Below are 17500 nucleotides of genomic sequence, written 5' to 3'. Positions count from 1 at the left end.
CCTCCTTTCGGAGGTCTCTTGAGAAAGAAGGCAAATGTTGCTGTTAGACTTATAAAAAGAATAACATTTTATCTAACATAAGAAAAAGAATATACAAACTAAATACAGATTGCAGATTCTTCTCCCTCATAGTCACATATTGGCCCTCTTCGTAAGAAGCAATCCCCGGTAATTGGAACAAAGAAAGGGAAGTTATCAATGGTAATGACACCAGAGATAACAACCTAATGGTCCCTTCTAAAGGACCACGCCGGAGGAGATCGATATAGGATCCGGAGGTTTTCGCCTCTGCTCCAATTAGGGCTAATTGGGGAAGAACTCAGTCGATTGATCCTCGCTCACCCTGTCGGATCGAACGAATCGGTCTCGGTGGGGGGCGCCTGGGTTCCAACCAGGAATCCTGTCTATGAAGAGTGGTCCGGCTACGGATCTCTCCAATGAAGGATCGGAGATTGTGGTAAAATGTTAGTGTATAAAGACAAGGATAAGACGGCAAATGTCGTTCTTACACCATCCTATCAATATCCTTTTACACATCACCCTTACCAATGCTCCATTTAGCATCAATAGGAAGGAAGCAGTCCAAACACCCTGCAACAAATCAAATAGGGAAGTTATCAATGGTATCATTCTTTTCGACCAGAAATAACAACCCATTAACATTTGGATGTTACAAGTAGATCCATTATCTACTAAGCGTTGTGCACTCCATCTTCCTACAGAAAAGGGGGGAATCCCCTTTATCCTGATGGAGGTAGCTCCACCATGATGCATTCTCTTTATTATTCTAAATATAGCTTTTTTATCTTCCACCTTATCTCCACAGCTTTGGGCGACCCCTTCCCCTTCCTCTTTTTTTTCGTTTCAAGCATGGACCTTAACTTACCGAACTGGCTTAGTAAAGTCGAAATCATTAGCTGTCAACTGTTCATAGTCAGCAGTGGAAGAGGGCGTAGCTTTGATTGCTCAAGTTGCCCTCTCATGGTTGAATGTGAAAAAGAATTTCTTTTGTTTAGCAACAGTCTTATAAGGATGATGCTTCCCCTGTGCCTTATCAATAATTAATAAGGAAGACCGGGCTAAAGGTAACTACTTTTTGCTCACCCGGTGAAAGGCATAGTAGGTAAAAGGCTATTGGTTGCTTTACTTCCTTACCTCGGGTAGGTTGAAAAAGCTGCTGACGAAGAATAGTTTTCTTTTCTCTTGCGACCTTCCACGCCAAGGAGGGTTGAAGGGATCGATCCCAATAGCCTTTCACGAGGTGCGTAGCATTCTTTATAGCCGTTACGAAAGCTCCCGAAGAGAAAGAGGTCTTTGCTGCTTGACTGCGTGAACCAGGTCCAGGTCTTGCTTTTGGCATTCCCGCTGTTGACGTCCCATCGAGTTAGCTAGTGTTGGGTGAAAGGGATTTAGGAATGAATAGCAGGCAAAGTCCTTGCTAGGAATTCCGGGTAACTTTCTGTATTCCTTAAGGTTACAGGTGAAGCTTACTTCCTGCGGTAGCCCCTTGGACCTTAGCCTCTTAAGGGTTGGATTCTAGTGGCGGGCTCTTGGGTCGTCCGGACCCATATCTGGTAAAAGTGGTGGCCTGGTTGTCCCCACACCCCCTTATCATGCGTGTCTGTGGGAGCAGTTTGTGCTAGCGTTTTGGCGCTCGCCTTATGGTTCTCAGTCCTCTTTCGCCGAGATGCCTTTTAAAAAGATTTTTTCCCGCATCGGAACAAGACCCACTATACTAGATTTAGCCAATTCGGGTGCGGATGGGGATTCCCCAATAGATTCTACAGATTCGGATTTGGATGCCCCTGCGCATAAACATATGGATAGGGATGCCGATTCAGATGCGGCTAGAAAGGCTCGTTTGAGTGATTCATAAACCCTCGTCGGGATAAACAAGCAAGGGTTTCATCCGGAATGCTACTTCGAGAAATGCTGCTTCAGGATAAACGTCATATGTTGCGAGAGAAACTGGATATTTTCCTATGGCTTGGACCCTTTCACTCGAGAACTCAAAGGGGGGAAAGAATTCTTCAACATAGTCACAAGAAGGTGGTCTACGACCATTAGATCCCTAGAAAGAGGAGCAACTAAGAAGAGAGGGGTATAAAAGAATGAAAGGAATGTCTTCGATCTGGCTCTTGTTCCCTGTAGGTTTATAGCACGCTAGGCTAGCTAAGAAAGGTATTCTATCTTTCTCTTTTTGTTGTTCGGCTCGATAGAATTGTTTAGAATCCTCTCCTAGCTTCCTCTTTCCATAGATATGAAGACTATAAAACGTCGATCAGAGAGCAGGGTTGTTCTAAGATATAGAAGTAGTTAAGGGCTTGACTAAGTAGTAGATATGGGATTGAGGGGCGCAGGAGTAGGGTTGTACTCTAGAGGTAATGCTATACTCCATTCTTCCTCCCGGCTTCCTTTCTATTCTCACTCTCATCCAACTGATGAATGCAATTGGAGTAGAATCGCTTTCCCGGAATCCGTAATTCTTCAAGAAGACGAGATTAACCCGGATCAAAAGAAAGCTTCTTATCGAGAGACAGATTACAGCAAAAATGACTCATGAGGATAGCTGGAAGCAAGGAACATTCTTTTGCGGCTTACCCGTTCTATAAGAGAACGGTTCAACTGGTTAGGCGGTCTGGCGCATTATTCACTGCGCTTTATTTAAAGCAGTGTGCGTCATCCGGGGTGATAAAAAAGAACCATACCCTGTTGACAGTGTCCCTGTCCCTTAATCATCAGGCTACCCTCGGATTCTTCCCTCCAGATATGTTTGAGGTGGGCGGGAAGGATAGAGCCCAACTTATTATATACGGATACGGATATTCCTTGTCATTCTAATCTTGATATAGTTCCAACAGGCCTATTCTTTGACTCTCCTATAGTGTATAGTATATTCTTTCCATCTTCCTACTAGGATAGATATTCTAACAACAAACTACCTAGCTTAGCTAGTTGGCAGCTCCGCATCGTGAACTGCATCGGAAAGGGCATCCGATCTCTCTTTTATGGGCTCTTTCCCTCGTATCTGACCTATCCGAGTTAGCCCTCCCAAGCGGACAAAGAGGTGGATCATCTGATCTTGAAATAGGTCATCCCGGCTATCCCGATCTTTTATCTGTTCATTTCGTCAGGTATCTGAATCATACGATTCTGAGGATTCTGCTTTTCACATTCATTCTACAGGACCAAAACGAGGCCTTTCCTCGCTAGTTGGAATAAAAACCTCAACAGCAGCCTTCCCCCTTCTTCCTATCCTTGCTACCTATGAAACGAGTCCCTCTTTCATTCACTAAAGAAGACGCAGCTGATAGATGGATGAATATACATTTGATGGCCAGTTCTATGAATCAAAATCTCGAGTTGGAGGCATCGCTGAAAGCCAATTGATTCGGTTTTCTCGAAATCAACGAGTGGACTTGAAATCATAGATCCATTTTGTGATCCACGCGACTCAGACAAGAATCCTATATCTTACCCACCCAGTGCTGTTCTGATTGAATTTCAAAGATCTCGCTCGCTGTCAAAGCGCATTTTGTGAAGTGTTCTCCTGCCCCTGTCACCTGAGATAAAGTCAACTGGAAACCGTGATCGGAGTCGTGGTTTGAAGATGATGATTTGAAGATTCATTCGACAGAGAAGGGTGTCTTGGTTGCCGATACCGAGGTTGAATGAATCATTCCACCTGGCAACAGCAAAAGTGGAGTTTGGCACAGGTCAAAGGGGAAAGCAAGGAGGAATTCCACTTTGGAAAGGAAAAGGGCAGTTCCAAACGAAGGACCCTGGGGCAAGCTTCCCGGTGTCCAAGTGTCAAGTCCCGAGGGCTTGTGTCCGCCGAAAGCTTCCTTTTTTCTTTTTAGTCTTTCCTTGCAATGAACCGAAAGGTGAGAGGCAGGGCTCGGTCTCAAGGTTGAATTTGTTGTCACTAGTCAGTCCAACTGCACGAGTGAAAGGCGAAAGTCAAGATTACGTGCAACCAGGCGTAACGTGTCAAAGGTCACCGAGTCGTCGTAAAGGGGAATAGGTTGTTTTGCGCATCCAACAACTGAAAGAGTTTGCGGAGAAGGGTTGAGTTGCGTAATAGCAGATTCGTAGGTCAATAAATCGTTGGATTTGAAATCGAACTCTCTACCTTGGGCGGATAGGAATTGAGACTTTCAATGGTCCGCTCTTCTCTCCTCGTGATCGAAGCTGACCCCAGAAGTTGGGTATTCCTTCTTAAGAGGACACTAACCCTCCCGATCTTGCTAGCCGGGGGCTCAGTCTTTCAAGATTCAATCTTTCCCCTTCCGGTCCCAGGGAATCGCTCTTATAGTAGGAGGTTTACTATGTCCCCAACTTCTCTTTATTAAGAAAGTAGGTTGTCTACTATAATTAGATTTAGCTCGTAAAAACAGAAGCTTGTAATATAGCTAGACCAAATTCAATAAATGGAGTCCGGTAATAACATTATGAAACTGAACCCATATGGCAGAAAGCAGAAGCAGCGGGTACGTCTGTTCGGGTTCATTCATGTCCAATAAACTTCAAACAAAAGGAGATTCGGGTATCAGAGTTGAGCGGACAGGCGACGGGAGGATGGGGGGAAGAGTAAAGACAAGACGAAAGCAAGAGTTCCGGCATCTTACTTTACTAGTTTCATTTCCGTATGATAGTCGCCCCTTTCTCACTGCTCCCTTTCTCGGTAAAGCAGAGTGAGCAGCTTCTTTCTTTGCTACTGCTGCCATACCACAAAGAAGTCCAATAGCTGCGCTTACTTCTTCCTTCAACCCTGAAAAGAGCATATGCATCCCGGGATTCTCTCCATCTCAGAAGTGGATTCCCCTGCAAGGGTACTTGAGTACGACTACGGCTATGAAAAGCTTATCGAAAGAGGAGGAAAGAGCGTAAACTCGACTCTAAAAGTTTCAGTTGCCTCCCTCTCTCCGCCCTATAACTGAAAAAAAGGAGCACGGCGAAAAGCCAACCTTCTTTTTTTTTATTCGTTTGACGAGGGATTAAGTACTGAATTAATGAAATTACACCTATATCGCGAAAAAGAGCTGCTCTAGCTTTAGCGCGCACCCTTTCTCCTATGAGGAAAGTTACTCTTTCCGATTCATGTCTGGCCCTTCCTGGGTCTGGATCACAGTATACCGGCGACTTTGTCCTTGAATTCATTCTATTTCATATCCACCGATCCGTGGAAGAGACCAAGGAAGAGTAAGATAGATTTAGGGCCGGCAGGCGGGTCTAGAATAGATTCCCCAACGGGTCCTGACTTTTCAACAACAGAGGCGAAAACTTACTCTTTCAAGTCAAAGTCAAAGTCGGGTAGACTAAGATGGAGTTTATTTTACAGTTGTTCCAGGGATATGGGTATAGAGTGAATTCTATTCACTCTTTATGAAGTGGAGTGCACTCCAACTATCATAAATAGAAAAGTCAGTATGGTGCCCCGGTAGACGCGCAGACCGAGTGAGTTTCCGCCGATCCAGATGTGCCAAAGATTGAGGACTATGAGGGTACGGTGCTATCCTTGTACTTTGTTTGTTGCACATGGCCTAATGTACACTTGCCCCCTTTTTCTCACTCTTTTGGTGTCAATTTGAATCTATTTTCTTTATGCTACCGAAAGACGGAAAGGGGAACCGACTCGTTCCTTCCTTGCGGAGGACGAATCAAGGCCTGAAGTTGGTTCGTCGAGCAAGAGGAGAGAAGGATCAACAAGGATTTCATACCCTATGCTAGTTCTTTTTCTCTCTCCCCCAGATATGCCTTTAATAAGTCCTCCACCTATTCTCGTGTGACGACATCTATGATTGTGAAATGTTGGAATGAACAGTTGCAACAATCATGTTCAATTTCTTTTGACAGTTTTAGATTGTGGTGCTTTGTAATCAAGGGCGAGAAGGAAGTTCATGGAAAGGTAGCTCACATACCTTTCCAGGCCTAATTCTTTAATAATCACTTCAGCTCTTTCATACTTCTGACGTCGACTCATCTTGCTTGGAAGTCTTAAGAATGCAGCAAAAACGAAGGCTTCCTCTACAGTCAATTGTGGAAAAAGCACATCATCTTGTGTCACGAAACCCACCTAGCACAACATTGCTCAATTCGGTATGGAAGTTAATACAAAATCATGTACATTGAAAGAAAGACTTTTTTAGATTCGCAATAGAAAGAGAGAAGGAAAAAGAATTATTGATGGATAGGTAATATACCTCCTATTGATAGCTGTATTATATGGGATGTCATTGTATGTGACAGTTCCTCTGACATTTTCTTGCAATCTTCCTCCCAATATCTTTAACAGGGTTGTTTTCCCACTGCCAGAAGGCCCCATTAAGGCAAGAATTTCACCCTTCCTTCTTCGAACCTTGAGTATCTGCTTGTAATTGTCATGCTCAAACTGGGAAGCTACCTTTGATACAACTGCCTTGACAGGATTGTTGGAGGAAGCTTGGCTAATCTTCACCTTGTACTCAACATCCGCGAACTGCATTCAAAGACCATTTAAATGGCAGAAGCCAAAACTCTGAAACATATATCAACAATTTGATTCTTTGAAACATTTCTGAGAAATGAAAGATTGGTTAGAGAAAAAATTACCTTTCGAAATATGGGGAGGGGTTGATCTTTATCAGCAATTGATGTATCATCCTCTACCTCTATATCAATTTCAGAGCTTCTGTTTCTGAGGTAAGCTTGAGACATGAACTCTATGTTATGGCCAAAGCCATTGCTTCCAGCAATCTGCATGGAGCCAACAGCTGGAGGGGACAATGACAAATCCTCAATTTCATCTTGTCTAAGATGCTCCATTGTGTCATGAACTGCAAGTTAAGCGTTGCTCCTGGGTGTTGGACAAAGTGAATTGTTATATATGGTGGATAAGATAGACATAACCAAAACTCTGCCTAAATCTTGAAACTGTTGAGCCACATGCTTTCTATGGGAAACTCGAGACTCTTTAGAATTGTGAATTTCTAGTTATCACACGCACTTGGTGCGCTTGACTTTCTTCAAAATTCTTTTTTAACCAAGTGTTCAAATGACACTGTTTGGGGTATTCTAACTCAGCAACGACGTACTAGCTGTTAATACATAATTAACTAAATCAAAGTGTTCCCTCTCTGATATCTGACGTTTTTTAGATGAGACGGTTCACACAATTCACCATAGTAGAGCAGGCAGAGGTCAAGGATCGAGTCGTCTGTTCATAGTTTCACTTCGCTTCTGCCATTCTGTTCCCCTCGGACTATTAAGGGAAAGCAAGGACACCGGTGATCTCTACATTCACCTATGTAATTTCGAAATCTGCTTTCAAGCAGCTCCGGGAGAGTGGACTAAAAAAAGGAGAAGCGTCATGCGTCATGCTTTTGTAGACCAGCTAGTATACATTAAAGAAAGTGGCTTCCTCAATTAAACTAGCTTCCTCATCTTCTCTTCCCCCCAACAACTTCACTCCGGAGGAATCGCATATTCTTAAGCGAGAAGATCAGACTCTTATTATTGAATTTCCATTGTTTGCACGTAATAGCTCATTCTCTAGATTTTTTTTTTTTATGCTCAATCTTTCCGCTTTCCCTTTCCATTGGACCAGGTCAAGGCTGCTGTAAGCAGTTCTGATCTCAAGCACCTATCACGGTTTTCGAGTAGCTCTGATCCACCGGAGCAGTTACAATTGCTTCAGCTGGAGCTGCGACAATTGCTTTAGCGGGCGACAAGCGTAGCTGTTCTGAAGTTCTAGTTAGAAAGAGGGGTTGGTAATCTAATCCCTCTTAGTGGTCTTATAGTAGAGTGAGTGATCCTCGGGCAGTCATCTATGAGTTGAAGCAGGAACAAAGAATCAATATAAGGTGAAAGAACCTTCTTTCATTTGAATTTCCTGTTTCACTAGTCAGCCTCTAACTTCACTCTTGAATCTGCGGGCTTGGAAACCTACTTTCTGAAGCGGGCCCTACCACGTATACAGTCTGCGGAACCACGCCTAGCTGCGGTGTCAAGCTCATATCCTCTGCCTCTTTCTTGAAAAGAAACTATGCCTGATAAGGCGAATAAAGACTCATCTTCTTTCATATCATATGTGTCAGAAGCATCAAATGATGTTTTATGAGGTGGGGGAATCCTAATCCAATGCCCTAAGCTCGCGGTGACAGAATGCTGTTATGTCCCTGGAGAGTGCTCCCCCAGGAGTTATGTGCCCGGAGTTCTGTCCCTGGCCCTTTCACCTTCCACGGAACCAGAAGCATGAAAGATGGGATGACGCATTTTAGAAGAAAGTCTTTCTCTTTATTGATGTCGAACTTCATCTGCCTTATAGCGATGAAAAGATATTCCCTTAGTCTTTGCCCAGCTCTTCTTCCAGGGAAACAGTCTTTGATAGCGCTCTTGCCCGACTTTTCGTGATTTGTGGCCTTAAGAGAATCAGGAGATATTTAATAGTTTGGGTCGAGCATCTAATCTTATTAAGAGTTGTCCTTTCAGACCTTATTCTCCGAATGGACAAAGAGCAGGAAGTAAAGCACCCGCCTCTAGGAGGGAAGTTCAGGGGTTAGAGTGTGCCTGATTCATATGCAGTTTCCTCTCTGAAAGATGCCCAATCAAGAAGGATGTGCCACCATGCCCGATGGGCAAGAAGCTAGGGCAGTTAAGGAGGGTTATATTGGGTGATCGTATCCGAACTTGAAAGACTTTCCGCGGAATCAGAATCAGATTGGATTGAAGGTAAGGACGGCGAAGCTGGAACGTTTTCTATGGTTTCGATTCTTCCTAAGTGGTTAGGTCACTCCTCTTCTCTCCGATTGGGGAAGTCTCCAATTCCCTTACTTCGATTTCCAATGACTCAGTATAATGCTCATTTGACTGTCGCGTAGGTAAAGTGTTTACTGGTCCGCCGGGTGAGACCTCTTGTACTCCTTCTTTCGCTGATTAAGAGCCGGATGAGAATCCTCTCAAATCCTCGAATGAGAACTTCCCTTAAGGAAGGAATGAATCTAGGGAAGAAGTCGCAAGGATAGTTCCATTTCTCCGCTAGCCGGGGACATGACTTCCAGCTGAGAAACCTGCTCTTGCTCCATTCGCTGAATCTGGAGATTTATACTTGTTAGAAACTGTATTCTTACTCTTCTTTGTATTTCCGGGGGTCTTTCGCAAACTAAGGCAAATAAAGAGTCTTATTCTCCCTTTCAGTCAGCCGGAAGTAATAAGATTGCTGCTCTAGCCCTAGCTGCTCTACGCGGATACGATCTTTCCTTACTGAACAGCTTCCCCAGATCATGTTACAATTAGAGTTGCGGAGATAGAGAAAGCTCATTCTCCTTTAATAGCAAAGGCCTTTTCACGAGCTGGGCTCGAACCTGCGCTTCCCTGTGACGGAGTGCATTCCGGAAATCTAGTTGGAGATCAGTCTGTCGACCAGTGCTTGAACTAAGATTGTTTCAAAAGAGAAAGGGAATGAGTCTGAAAAGACAGGTCGAGAAGGGTTGCGAGCTCAAACGAATAGAGTTCAAGCCGAAAGTGTTTCAAAATAGAAAGAGAAAGGCTGGAACGAAGTAGCTCGCCTAAAAGGAGAGGAACGAAGCACTCGGCTGAGATTGTTGGAAAAGAGAGGCAGGGCCCGAGGCACTTGCTAACGAGCAGGCGGGACAAGACTGACTTGAAAAGACGCTCTACTTGAAAGGCAATGGCTTTGAGGGTACTAACTGTGATATATGGGTAAGGAAAAGAAAATAGTAGCTCAGGCTCTCGAGGCATACTAGCAGGGCTTGACTAGAATCGTAGAAAGAAGCTGGGGAGAAAGATCCAAGTGCAAGCATTGAGTCAAACTGATTCAGGTATAGCAAGATAGTTCTTGTCTCCTTCTTCTACCTACTTTCCTTTATAGCACTTCTAGCCTTGAAAAGATAATCTTTCTTAGTTGTCCACTACCTCACTCTTTATTTTTCCTATCTCAAGGGAGTTCTGTTCCCCTCGGACTATTAAGGGAAAGCAAGGACACCTGTGAACTCGGATAACCTTGTGGCATACCGTCGAATCTACTCTACCCTACGCTACCCTCTTTCTTCCTTGTGATTCAACCACGGCGGATATTTAGTCAACTGCGGTTACGCTTACACCAAGAACTCCTATTCTATTGCATCAAGAGCTGATTCAATTGCAGCACTTACTGTAACAAGAAGAGCGTGAACTCATTCTCAAGCACACTTGCAGCAGCTGGCTTTTTTTCTTAGGATATTTAGTAAGGCTAGGTTCAATAGAGGCAATCCATTTATTCATAGTAGCTGTCCAACGGGAAAACTCTTTCAATCAAGCAAGTAAGCCAAGCAAGGCAAATCGCCAATCGATTTGCCGATCCAACTACGGACAAAACACCACGCCCACAGGCTCGGCCGAACCGAGCCGCCCAGGCCGCAAGCGACAAAGAGGCGGATTCTCAGACTGAAGAAGCAGTGGCTACCATTGCTGAAGTCCAGCATCAGGAACAGCCTCAAGCTGGTGGCCCATCCCAAGAAGCTGCTGCTGAGCCCGTAGAGACTGGAGCCAAGCCTGGAAGGGCGAACCAAGGAACTCAGACTGTGGAGCAGCAACCTGTGATCCATTCAGTTAACCACATGTTCTTTTTACTCGCGAAAATGGTGCCTTTAAAGCAAACTAAGAGCAGGGAAGGAACTATGGCCGGCATAAGCTCACCAATTAGGATGCGTGACTGACGCATCTTTTTTTTTTTTCAAATAATCTGGGCATTTTCCTTTGGGCTGGGAGGGCTTCCACTAGGGAAAGGCACCTGCTCTCCAATTTCTATTCTTTGTTATCTGTATCGAACTTATCTGTTCCAAACGCGGGAGTCATTCTTTCGATTCAGTAGAGCGAGAATCGCCTTTTTAGGAGTATACCGGGGCCATTCTTCTAAGAAATAATAAAAGTAGGGCAATAGTTGACTCTTCACACTTACCCCATCTCAGCTTTCATTGAAAATCTCGTCAATAAAATGATCAAAAACCGTTCGCTTCTCCCTTCCTCTCCTCTCTTTAAACTGAGAAAGAAGAAAGAAGGACCGAGTCTTGCAGATCTGCTGCTTCAGATTCATCGAGTTGGGTGCTGCTTCCTTCTGTTTGCCAATGAGTCTCTTGAATATTTTGAGAGAGCCGTAGGGCCACATTTTGATGGTTATTTATATCCATATAGAAATGTGCCATTGGTAACAGGTAGGTTGAGTCAGACCATTCAGGGAGGTGGTAAGAGACGGTTGTTCGCTATTTGCAATTATGTAAAACAGCGACTTCTGTTTCCTGTCCATAAGTGGGCAATGGAAGTTCTATCTCGTATTTCAACGGATGGGACTTTCGACCAAGAGCGTCCCTTGCTGAAATTGAGAAGAGGAAAGAAGAATGAATGTTATTCCTTTGACTTGAAATCGGCAACGGACCGTTGGCCATTGAGTGTTATGTATTCCCTTATGTCTTGTATGTTTGGGTCTACATTTGCATCTTCAATAGTCAACAGCTCTTTGGGTCTCAACACCTTTATGGTTGGGAAACCAATCACTAAAAGAATGTATGAGATTGCATTTCTTTGTGGTCAGCCGTTAGGTTACTACGGATCATGGTCTCTCTTTTCGTTGTCCCATCACTATATAGTGTGGTTAGCGGCGAAGAAAGCATACCCGCATCTTAATCGTCCATTTAAGGACTACGCTTTGTTAGGTGATGATATCCTAATCACCGATAAACAAGTGGCCCTGCAGTACAGAAAATTACTGGATCGGCTCGGCGTTACTATTTCTGATGCTAAGTCTATCGTATCGGACACTGGTGCCGTTGAGTTTGCCAAGAAGTTTTGGGTTAAATCGATGCAAATTGATTTATCTCCAATATCTTTAAGGTTATTATTGTCCTGTAGGACAACTCTTGGACTCTGCACTGTGTCGAATAAGTATCCGATAGGAATATCGGTTTTACAAAGATTAGGCGGTGCTGGTTTTAGAGTTCGTTCGCGTCTTTATTCTACCCAATCTAAAAGATGGGAAAGATTGAAGGCGGCTGCACAAAAGCCAAACCGGTCACATCCACTACCTCTAGAATATTGGATTGGAAGAGGGAAGCCTCTCAATCCTTATCTGAAGGGGAAGATAGTGGATTTTCTCCGAAAGGAATTAAAACCTAAGGAGATACGTCTCTTCCCTGAAGAGATGGTGTTCGATAAAGAAAGGGATATCTTAGAGCACACTGTAATCCACAATTGGGTTAAAATGTGGCTCAAATGGTGTTCCTGGTATTATACGGTTGCGTTGTCTGAGGATGTATCCTTAGATCAACTTATGGATGTTCCTATGTGTAGCACAACTTGGAGAAGGTCAACTAAAGATCTGGATATGATCAAGTTCGGCCTAATCTGGAAGTGTTATGATATGGGAGCTGGTTGGGATTTGACGACTACGCCAAGGTATTTGTTAGATCCTGATACAGTAATCCAGTTTAATCGATGGATATATGGCGGTTATAAAGGGTGCTGCTTCCTTCTCCTAGTTTTGTGTGTCTTTTTCGGCGATCTCAATGTATTTCAGATTCTGCTTTCATCTTCAGATGAAGGAGACATCATTAGCTCACTTGTCTTGGTTTAGTCTTTCGACCCTAAAAGCGTAGAACAGACTCATTTGATGTAGGGATCGGGGAATGAGCTTCACAACAAAGAGTAGAGGCGAATGGTTCGAAAGTAGATGCTAGTGGTTCAAATCATGTATTAAGCCAACCCATTCTTTCTATCTATTCTTTTTATCAGTAAAGAGGTGCCTCGGGCTCTTTTCCAAGGGGCAGAGGGTATTGAGAAGTAGGTAGAGAAGGAAGGAAAGATCCCTTTAAAAGCCGCAAGCAAGCTGCATATCTTTCTTCTCTTTTCAAAGATGGGGCTGATGGGCCCCTGCTGAGATTCATTCCTCGTATCATGACGGAGTGAATAGGGCTTACGGAACAGCAACTGAATATCGACTTTTTTTAAGCGAGTTGACCTGAGGACCTCTTTTTTACTATGTATAAAAAATGGAAAATCGTAATAAAGTGGGTTTGGCTGCTAATAACTAAGGAGGTCATCCGCTCACCAATTAGGTTGTGTTGAGCATGAATTCTGTGTTCCACTTGGGATGCGAGACTCTCTCTTCTATATTTGTATCTTCCTTCCTATTGTATCTTCATAGTAGATCGCTCAGCCTGATTCTACTTAAAGAGAGGAGGGGCATAAGTTCTACAAAACGTGTATGTTAAGCATGACGATTGGTTCCTTGCTTCAAGACTAGATTGAAGGCATTCTGCCAATAACGTTTGAATAAGACGAAGGCAATAGGCGTCACTGAACTAGGTACTTTCCGACCAACTGCCCAAACTCCAACCAGCTTTTTTGAAGATGTCTGCTGCGGATGTTTCCTATGGTTTACGGGCGAGAGAAGAGAGCATCACATCAAGTCAATATCAATAGAAAGAGGTGCTTCTAACTAATTCTGTCTGAGCCTTGAATGAACTACATTCTCTTCGATCCCTTTCCGGAACCAGCCCTAGACCTCTTCTTTTGAATGTTTTCCGGGGCTACTTTTTCAGTCGCAGGTGCTGCTACAACTAATTGGTTCTTCAGTTGATTGGTGAACAAAGGAATTTAGTACGGAACAGTAAAGTTTAATGGATGAGTAGGCAATCTCGGCACTAAACTCATTGCAGAAAGAGACAGGCAAGACGACGGATTTTGTTGGTGAGTCTTCCGCTGGGGGAACAATGATTCTTTCCCCTAAAGGGTAACAGAATGGGGTGGGGTCTCCTCTACTCGCTTTCCCACACAGCTGCCTAAGAGCTTATTCGACAACAGTAAGACGACTGACTGATATGAGATTGAGCGAGGAAATGCCAAACTCTCTCTCCTGCGCTAGTTAATCATATGCCATCCTTAGAGTGCAGCAGGGACACCTTTAAAGGAGAGTGAGCCATCCCTTTAAGAAGGGAAAAGTCTCTTTGAAAGGTCACTCTCATTAAAACATTAAAAGAAAAACTTCCTCTCTGTCGAGGATTTTCCTCACTAAGCTTTCAGGACAAGGACTATAAACGATTGTAACAGAGACAGCCCCGTCTTCTCTTAGCTATATGCTAAATACTAGTCTTTGCCTTTCATCGCTGCGTTCCGGTCGATAAAATCCTCCGAGTGACTGACGACTCGTGAGCTCGCAGGGCTCATAGGATGGGAAAAGCCCTTCTCTTCATTTCATTATTTCATTGACGGGTTTTCACGACGTAAGTCAGTGGAAGCAAAGGGGCAATCGGCTGCCTAAAGGACCCCATTTGTGGTTGAAGGCTAAGTTCATTCTTCGATATATCTCACTCCGCTATGCTAGTTCACTCTAGAAGACCTAGTCTGATTATAGTTAGTAGTATAGATTAGTTAGATTCGTAGAACAGAAGAAGAGCTTTTACTTTTTCATTATATTATATTAGTAAAGCGTTAGCACCTCCATAGAGTAAGGCTCTCTTCTGGTTCTGGATAGCTGCAAAGCCTTCTATGTTGGTATGGAGACTGCTTCCCGTTCGCTAAACAACCCCCTATTGCAACACTTAACTATCCTTCAAGGGGCGAACTCCACCTATTTTTGAGCGGCGATCCGAAAATGAAAATCAATCTCTTCATACAATCCGTCTTGGTGTTATGATGTAGACGTGAGAGTCTTCCCAGATGTGACTAGAGAATAGCCCAACATAACCCGATTATCACGTTAGCGGGACTAGTGACTCCGCACTTTCTTTGTCCGAATTCATTTGATTCCAAGTGCTCCCGAAGAAGGATTAAACAAAAATGAGAGTCAGTTTGATGATAAAGAGCTTTTTTGCTTTTCTTATGAACATTGCTTTTGGAAGCTCTCACTTCTTGATAATGGAATCCGGGGACAACCAATGAGGGACGGTCATAATAAAGTTTACAAGTCGTTTTCTGATGTAATTGAAGGCAAAGAGGGAAGATTTCGTGAGACTCTGCTTGGCAAACGAGTTGATTATTCAGGACGTTCTGTCATTGTCGTGGGTCCTTCACTTTCATTACATCGATGTGGATTGCCTCGTGAAATAGCAATAGAACTTTTCCAGACATTTGTAATTCGTGGTCTAATTAGACAACATCTTGCTTCGAACATAGGAGTTGCTAAGAGTCAAATTCGAGAAAAAGAGCCGATTGTATGGGAAATCCTTCAAGAAGTTATGCAGGGACATCCTGTATTGCTGAATAGAGCACCCACTCTGCATAGATTAGGCATACAGGCATTCCAGCCCGTTTTAGTGGAGGGGCGCGCTATTTGTTTACATCCATTAGTTTGCAAGGGATTCAATGCCGATTTTGATGGAGATCAAATGGCTGTTCATGTACCTTTATCCTTGGAGGCTCAAGTAGAGGCCCGTTTACTTATGTTTTCTCATATGAATCTTTTGTCTCCGGCTATTGGGGATCCCATTTCCGTACCAACGCAAGATATGCTTATTGGACTCTATGTATTAACGAGCGGAAATCATCGAGGTATTTGTGTAAATAGATATAATCCATGTAATCGCAGAAACTATCAAAATCAAAAAAGAAGTGACAATAGTTACTATAAGTATACGAAAGAACCCTTTTTTTCGAATTCCTATGATGCAATTGGGGCTTATCGGCAGAAACGAATCAATTTAGATAGTCCTTTGTGGCTCCGGTGGCGACTAGATCAACGCGTTATTGCTTCAAGAGAAACTCCCATCGAAGTTCACTATGAATCTTTAGGTACTTTTTATGAGATTTATGGACACTATCTAATAGTAAGAAGTCTAAAAAAACAAATCCTTTTTATATACATTCGAACCACTGTTGGTCATATTGCTCTTTATCGAGAAATCGAAGAAGCTATACAGGGGTTTTCTCGAGCCTATTCATATGGTACCTAACGCAATTCTATGATACCGTGGGACTTCGGGGCTCTCCGGTTCAGCTAGGTACATAGTTCCGGAATTTATACGCGAATCAAGATCGATAAAAGGAAGTTTTACAATCACCGACTCAAACCCATTGTCGAATCCTACTCAGCGGAATATGGAGGTACTTATGGCAGAACGGGCCAATCTGGTCTTTCACAATAAAGCGATAGACGGAACTGCCATGAAACGACTTATTAGTAGATTAATAGAGCACTTCGGAATGGCATATACATCACATATCCTGGATCAAGTAAAAACTCTGGGGTTCCAACAAGCTACTGCTACATCCATTTCATTAGGAATTGATGACCTTTTAACAATACCTTCTAAGGGATGGCTCGTTCAAGATGCTGAACAACAAAGTTTGATTTTGGAAAAACACCATCATTATGGGAATGTACACGCGGTAGAAAAATTACGTCAATCCATTGAAATATGGTATGCTACAAGTGAATATTTGCGACAAGAAATGAATCCGAATTTTAGGATGACTGACCCTTTTAATCCAGTTCATATAATGTCTTTCTCGGGAGCTAGAGGAAATGCATCTCAGGTACATCAATTAGTAGGTATGAGAGGATTAATGTCGGATCCTCAAGGACAAATGATTGATTTACCTATTCAAAGCAATTTGCGCGAAGGACTCTCTTTAACAGAATACATCATTTCTTGCTACGGAGCCCGTAAAGGAGTTGTGGATACTGCTGTACGAACATCAGACGCTGGATATCTCACTCGCAGACTTGTTGAAGTAGTTCAACACATTGTTGTCCGTCGAACGGATTGTGGCACCGCCCGGGGTATTTCTGTGAGTCCTCGGAATGGGATGATGCCGGAAAGGATTTTTAGTCAAACATTAATTGGCCGTGTATTAGCAGATGATATATACATGGGTTCGCGATGTATTGCCACTAGAAATCAAGACATTGGCATTGGACTTGTAAATCGATTCATAACCTTTCGGGCACAACCAATCTCTATTCGAACTCCCTTTACTTGTAGGAGTACATCTTGGATTTGTCGATTATGTTATGGCCGGAGTCCTACTCATGGCGACCTGGTTGAGTTGGGGGAAGCTGTAGGTATTATTGCAGGTCAATCGATTGGAGAACCGGGTACTCAATTAACATTAAGAACTTTTCATACCGGAGGAGTATTCACGGGGGGTACTGCAGAACATGTGCGAGCCCCATCTAATGGAAAAATCAAATTCAATGAGGATTTGGTTCATCCGACACGTACACGTCATGGGCATCCCGCCTTTCTATGTTCTATAGACTTGTATGTAACTATTGAGAGTGAAGATATTCTACATAATGTGAATATTCCACCCAAAAGTTTGCTTTTAGTTCAAAACGATCAATATGTAGAATCAGAACAAGTAATTGCTGAGATTCGCGCAGGAATATCCACTTTGAATTTTAAAGAGAAGGTTCGAAAACATATTTATTCTGATTCAGACGGAGAAATGCACTGGAGTACCGATGTCTATCATGCACCCGAATTTACATACGGTAATGTTCATCTATTACCAAAAACAAGTCATTTAT

General features: G+C 43.3%; 8 protein-coding genes across 8 annotated transcripts in view; 3 read left to right on the top strand and 5 right to left on the bottom strand.

Moving 5' to 3' along the window:
- Nucleotides 1–465: 465 nt before the first annotated feature.
- orf102b (hypothetical protein) lies at nt 466–774 on the bottom strand. The gene has a single exon. The coding sequence runs from the start codon at nt 772–774 to the stop codon at nt 466–468; it is 309 nt and encodes a 102-aa protein (YP_009049657.1).
- A 280-nt stretch (nt 775–1054) lies between these two features.
- On the bottom strand, nt 1055–1360 carry orf101a (hypothetical protein). Its single transcript has one exon. It carries the CDS (start codon nt 1358–1360, stop codon nt 1055–1057), a length of 306 nt encoding a protein of 101 aa, YP_009049656.1.
- Nucleotides 1361–6145: 4785 nt separating this feature from the next.
- Nucleotides 6146–6484, bottom strand: orf112a (hypothetical protein). The gene has a single exon. It carries the CDS (start codon nt 6482–6484, stop codon nt 6146–6148), a length of 339 nt encoding a protein of 112 aa, YP_009049655.1.
- Nucleotides 6485–6495: 11 nt separating this feature from the next.
- orf102a (hypothetical protein) lies at nt 6496–6804 on the bottom strand. The gene has a single exon. It carries the CDS (start codon nt 6802–6804, stop codon nt 6496–6498), a length of 309 nt encoding a protein of 102 aa, YP_009049654.1.
- Nucleotides 6805–9411: 2607 nt separating this feature from the next.
- On the bottom strand, nt 9412–9738 carry orf108a (hypothetical protein). Its single transcript has one exon. The coding sequence runs from the start codon at nt 9736–9738 to the stop codon at nt 9412–9414; it is 327 nt and encodes a 108-aa protein (YP_009049653.1).
- Nucleotides 9739–10972: 1234 nt separating this feature from the next.
- orf543 (hypothetical protein) lies at nt 10973–12604 on the top strand. Its single transcript has one exon. It carries the CDS (start codon nt 10973–10975, stop codon nt 12602–12604), a length of 1632 nt encoding a protein of 543 aa, YP_009049652.1.
- A 2302-nt stretch (nt 12605–14906) lies between these two features.
- On the top strand, nt 14907–15920 carry orf337 (hypothetical protein). The gene has a single exon. It carries the CDS (start codon nt 14907–14909, stop codon nt 15918–15920), a length of 1014 nt encoding a protein of 337 aa, YP_009049651.1.
- A 145-nt stretch (nt 15921–16065) lies between these two features.
- Nucleotides 16066–17500, top strand: part of orf675 (hypothetical protein) — a 2028-nt gene continuing 593 nt past the window's right edge. The window contains exon 1 of the mRNA in view: nt 16066–17500. This exon is cut by the window's right edge and continues 593 nt beyond it. Within this exon, the coding sequence (YP_009049650.1) occupies nt 16066–17500 (1435 nt within the window).

The sequence above is a fragment of the mitochondrial genome of Capsicum annuum, assembly GCF_002878395.1.
Source record: "Capsicum annuum cultivar Jeju mitochondrion, complete genome".
Lineage (NCBI taxonomy): Eukaryota > Viridiplantae > Streptophyta > Magnoliopsida > Solanales > Solanaceae > Capsicum > Capsicum annuum.
The sequence above is the reverse complement of the archived record's forward strand: the minus strand, read 5'-3'. Positions and strand labels throughout refer to the sequence as shown.